At 28.9% G+C, this 5,168-nt stretch overlaps 1 protein-coding gene across 1 annotated transcript; it reads left to right on the top strand.

Annotated features, from left to right (window-relative positions):
• The first annotated feature begins 2,075 nt into the window (after positions 1 to 2,075).
• Positions 2,076 to 4,409, top strand: LOC100166127 (mucin-5AC-like). The gene is made up of 2 exons (XM_001942528.4): positions 2,076 to 2,200; positions 2,281 to 4,409. Exons 1-2 carry the CDS (start codon positions 2,150 to 2,152, stop codon positions 4,339 to 4,341), a joined length of 2,112 nt encoding a protein of 703 aa, XP_001942563.1. The 5' UTR covers positions 2,076 to 2,149; the 3' UTR covers positions 4,342 to 4,409.
• Positions 4,410 to 5,168: the final 759 nt, after the last annotated feature.

The following is a 5,168-nucleotide window of genomic DNA, read 5'->3' as shown; positions in this document are numbered from 1 at the left end:
ACATTGGATATTCAAACGTAAAATAACGATTTCTCCTAAAACAATTTTTATACTTTGATTTTCATTGAAATTCGAAATATTTTACAATAATCATCATTTTCCACACACAATGCAATTTTCAAAATAGTTAAGCTAATTTTAAGCTATAATTTGTATGCTCATTTTACTCGTGCATAATAGGTATAGTAATTTAATTATATTATAATACAAATTAAATAATAATATTAAAGTAAATAAATAATTTATAATTTCGTGAATCTTGTCTATTAAATAAATTGGACAAAAAATTGCAATAAAATATTTAAGGCAGTTTTACGATGAATTACTGCTGGGAGCCTTCTCCTATTCTTTTTAATGTTATTCTATGTCTAATGTTTATGTTACCACACTTACTTATTATAACTTGTCTGTGTTGTATAGATTGTAAAGATACTATTAAAAATTTAAAAAATTTAAAAATTGTTAAACGTTAAGTTGCAATGATTATAAAACATTCTAATAATTCCATGACTAGTTTGAATTTAAAAATTATTTCACGTTAAAATTATATTTATATTTGTCCATACGTACTAAATATTATTAATATAGGACAAATTATTTTAAATATCCAATAACTTGTTTAATTATGTTTTTTTCGAATAAATCTAAAAATATTATTTAAAGTTGTTCGTTTAAATTTAACAACGTAGGCCGTACCTTATTGAATAATATACAATATTTACTATGGTTAAGAACAATGGTTATTTTCATTAGTTTAATAAATTGATAATCTATGGTATATTTCATAATCAATGGTTTAAATTTGGTTTGAATTATTTATAGTGGAGCTTCGTAGCATTTTATAGACATGATATAAAATATTTTGGCTTTTTTATACTATTTATACTATTAATTTTGCATTAGTTTTTTTCTATAAATGTTGATAGAAATGTTTATGCTTGGATAAATAGTTTAAAAATCTAATACAAGGAATGTGATGAGTTTAGCTACCTACGTAAAAAATATTAAATATAATATATTGCCAACATTTTTTTATTAGTTTTTGAAGCTTACATTTTAACAAAATTCGTTAAAATCACAAAAATGTGCAAATTATTTTATAGTTAAAAGTGCATACAATTTTTAATTATTGTAATAGTTAATTCTTAAAAATAAAACACAAATATCTAATAAGTTACTCTTATAAAAAATTAAATATATACGCACAATTTTCTTATCCACCCAGGTCCTAGATATTTAAAGTAGGGTTTTTGATGAAATTGGATATTATAAATGAAAAAAAAAAGTTTTTACATGTAAGTAGTTATTTCGTTTTAGTCAAAAAAATATTATTCATAAATTTAAGTAGTTGAAACTTTCGTCGTTGCGTATATTTACCATACTCAATGAATTTTTCAAAATATTAAGGTTAATTTTAAGATACATTTTATACCACTAACCTATGAATACCATTCTACTATCCGTAGTATTAAGTTAATAACACAATAGCACTATCTATTATATGAATTAATATTGTAGCTGTTATTACAAAATTACCTATGAGTTTTGTTTTTGTCAAAAATTAGTACAAACTATAGCGTAATAGGTACTAGGTAATCAAAAGATAAATTACTGTAATAGCAATATAATAATAAAGTATAATAATAAAGAATCCTTAAAAAATTGGCTGTCGATCGACAGACTGGTCTGTCTCCGTTCAATCGATTTTTGTTGGCAATGATTTATCATTGAATTAAAATTTAATACATCCATAACAGAGATCTATTCAATAACCAGCTATACTCGACGTCTACAATATAGCAGAGTTCCCCGATTTTTTATCGTAATATTCTTACTTATATTTTATTTAATGTAAAGAAAAACAACCTTAATCATTAATGTAAGATTATCTGTTGTATCCTTGATTTAATCTCAACCGTTATAGTATTACATAAATATGTACATTTTTAGTTATTCAACAATTATATTTGACACCTTGATAAAATAAAATGTTTAGTGGTAATCATTTTGATTTTGTAACAACGTGCTTTGATAATATTATATTACATTTTTATCGACATTTACTAGTACCTATATAAACCCTAAGAAAAACCATTTCTGGTAACATTTTGTGTGCTACAGAATAACTGCAAGCAACTCAAATAATATTATGGCTGACTTAAAGATTTTTGTCATAGTACTTATGGTGTTCATTGCTAAGGTAATGAATACTGTTTATATTTTTTTTTAAATAAAAAATAATATTATATTTAATGAAATATTTTATTTTATGTGTTTCAGGACAGTGCTTTTTCATGTTCATTGCGAAGTCATAAACGTGGGTTATCTCATCCATGTTTGCCTTCAACATCAGATTCTACTTCGAACTCACACCTCACACCTGTTTCGAATACAATATCTTCTCCTTCTGATTCTTCGTTTAGCACGAGTTCTAGTTCATCGGGTGTCCATGCAAATGGTACAGCCATATCCTCTACACCAACCCTTGCTCCGGACACGTCTTCACTGGGATCAATACCATTTATACCAACCACTCCGTCTGCACCTACTGATAACACGGACATCTTAAATTCTCTGATTCAACTTTTGTTGTCTCCAACATTTTCTACTTTACATTCAGGTAAAACACAAACTTCTGATAAATCAAACCTGCCTTCTCCATCTACACCAAATGCCTCACAATCACCTGCTTCCGTTTCAAAGCCACATACAACATCATTACCATGTGCCCCTGTCTCGGCATCAAGTTCTTCTTCAAGTATTTTACTTGCAAGTCCACCATGTGGTTCAGCCTCGTCAATTTTGAACACTGTTCAGATTCCAAAGTTGCCATATTCAGAATCAACACCATCTTCTAGTACTAATCCTGATTCCACAAATATTTTGAACAAGGTGTCATCTTTAGTTCCATCGCTTCCATATTTACCTACTTCTAAACCAACGCCTTTATCACTACTATGCCCTTTATTTACGCCAACGTTAAATAAAAACGTAGTCTCAGATAAAAAACCATGTGCTATATTATCTCACCCGGTCGGGTCTTCGTTGAGTGTATTACCAGGTGTTCTGCGTGGCTCATCCTCGACATCTAACCGTCCAGTTCCAGTACCAGCTTCTGAGAAATCTCCAGCACCAGTTCTAGAACATGAACCAGAAATAGTACCGGAAGAATTTCCAGCACCAAGTAATGTGCCAGTTTCAATACCAGCAGTAACTTCAACGTATACTCCAACTTCAATTCCTAGTTTTAACCCAGCCTTTATTAATCTTTTGCATAAAGTATTAGTGGCCTCTCAAGCAAAAAATGGGTCATCTCTAATACCAAATAAAACACATGTTATACACACATTGAACGCAACATCCTTATCGGATCCAGATATAAAGCCCCATATCGTATCACCTGCTTGTGGAACATCGCCTGAGTCGTCAAGTTATTGTCCATCAAGTACATTACATAATCAGTCCAATGGTTCGATTTATCGTCTTCAACATATACTTAGGTCTATGACATCTCCACCTGTTTCAGGCATATCTTTTGGTTATAATCCAGAATTTATGAAACTTTTGATTAAAAATTTGTTATCTAATCAAACCTCCTCATTACCTCCATTGTCGTCATTATATTCACTTCTTCAGACTAAATTAAATACCACTACAATAGTTCCTCTCATTCCGAATCCAATAACAACGTCTACTACTAGTAGACCACTATCTGAGTTAAATCCTAATGTATTCAATATATCGTCAAATAATACATTTGATTCAGCTACTACCGGTTCCGACACCAATCAAAATATATCCATTAGTAATGATCAGTATCAGTATCTCACCAATATTTTAATCAACCATTTGACCTCTTCCAATGCTTCAAAAATTTCTCTACTTCCATGTTTACCGTCAGCAAACTCACATTCCATTTCTACATTAAATAGTACTCCAATATCATCTGTTCCTTGTATACCACCCTTCAGCTCATTGCCAGATATATTAAGCAAATTGTCTAGTCTCACCCCCGGTTCAAATCCATCTCTCCCCGGTCTAATCCCAAGTCCCATTATTACATCGTTGCCAAATGTAAAACTCTTTTCGGAACAAGTAAAAAATGTAACTCCTGTACCAATTCTAACACCTACTTCGTATCCTTTATCACCGACATCGGATATTAACCTATGCCGCTCGAAACATAAGGGACGACTACGATTGTCTTGTTCGACATCAACTGCTGTTGACCCATGCTTTCAGAATGTTATACGACCGCATACACCACATTTGCCATTACCATGCTCACTATCTCATACTAAATTAAGTTCTGGTTGTAAACATGTATTACCTGCTGTATAATTAAATTAAATTATATTTGGTATAAAATTTAATATTAAACAACACTGACTGTTATATAAAGTATTGAAGTAAAAATTAATTTTGTAATATTATGTTACTTAGAATATGATTTTTATACATTTTAATAATAATTTAATATTTAGTATATTTCCATTTAGGTATATTGTATAAAATAACCACGAATGATAGGTACCTACTTATACTAAATATATTTTTAGTTTGATTATGTTATTTATTATATGTGAAATAAAAGGTACAACCAGAGGTATAAAAATATAATTTATCATAATATAATTTATCATTCCACATCATTAAATACTTAAATTTTATCAAAATGTTGGTATATTTTGAAATCAATTTTGTTACACCTAGCAACTATTTTAAAAACTTAAATGTAAATGTAAATAGTAAAAAGCAGGTAAGTGGATGTCGCTCTGCTGTACAGTAGATTATAAGTGGTTAATTGTATATTGGTTGTATTAGACTTGAATTCAATGATATAATATCATTGTATAAGAAAAATAATTCTGAGCGGAGACGGTTTGTCAGTCTGGATATTTTATATTGTTATTATTTATTTTATCATGTAAGTTGAATTAATATTACAATATTATAATTTTTTATTCGTTTCTATGGTGATAAACAAAGCGTTAGAAATTAAAATCCTATTCTTAGCGTTTTTTCGTAATTTTCCGGTGGTTTTTCCCGTGGCATTAAATACTATAAATATTTTAAAAATTGTATCATGTATAGAATTTACCTAAACAAATATAAATAATTTATATGGAATAACAAATTAGAACTAGTCACAAATGATTATTTATTTA

The sequence above is a fragment of the Acyrthosiphon pisum genome, chromosome X (assembly GCF_005508785.2).
Source record: "Acyrthosiphon pisum isolate AL4f chromosome X, pea_aphid_22Mar2018_4r6ur, whole genome shotgun sequence".
Classification (NCBI taxonomy): Eukaryota; Metazoa; Arthropoda; class Insecta; order Hemiptera; family Aphididae; genus Acyrthosiphon; species Acyrthosiphon pisum.
The sequence above is the reverse complement of the archived record's forward strand: the minus strand, read 5'-3'. Positions and strand labels throughout refer to the sequence as shown.

What these genes read in the sequence shown, in the direction of transcription:
- LOC100166127 (XM_001942528.4), top strand. Translation starts at nt 2,150, where the DNA reads ATGGCTGACTTAAAGATTTTTGTCATAGTACTTATGGTGTTCATTGCT. An exon ending in TTATGGTGTTCATTGCTAAG is followed by an intron (nt 2,201 to 2,280) that starts GTAATGAATACT and finishes TATGTGTTTCAG; the next exon opens with GACAGTGCTTTTTCATGTTC.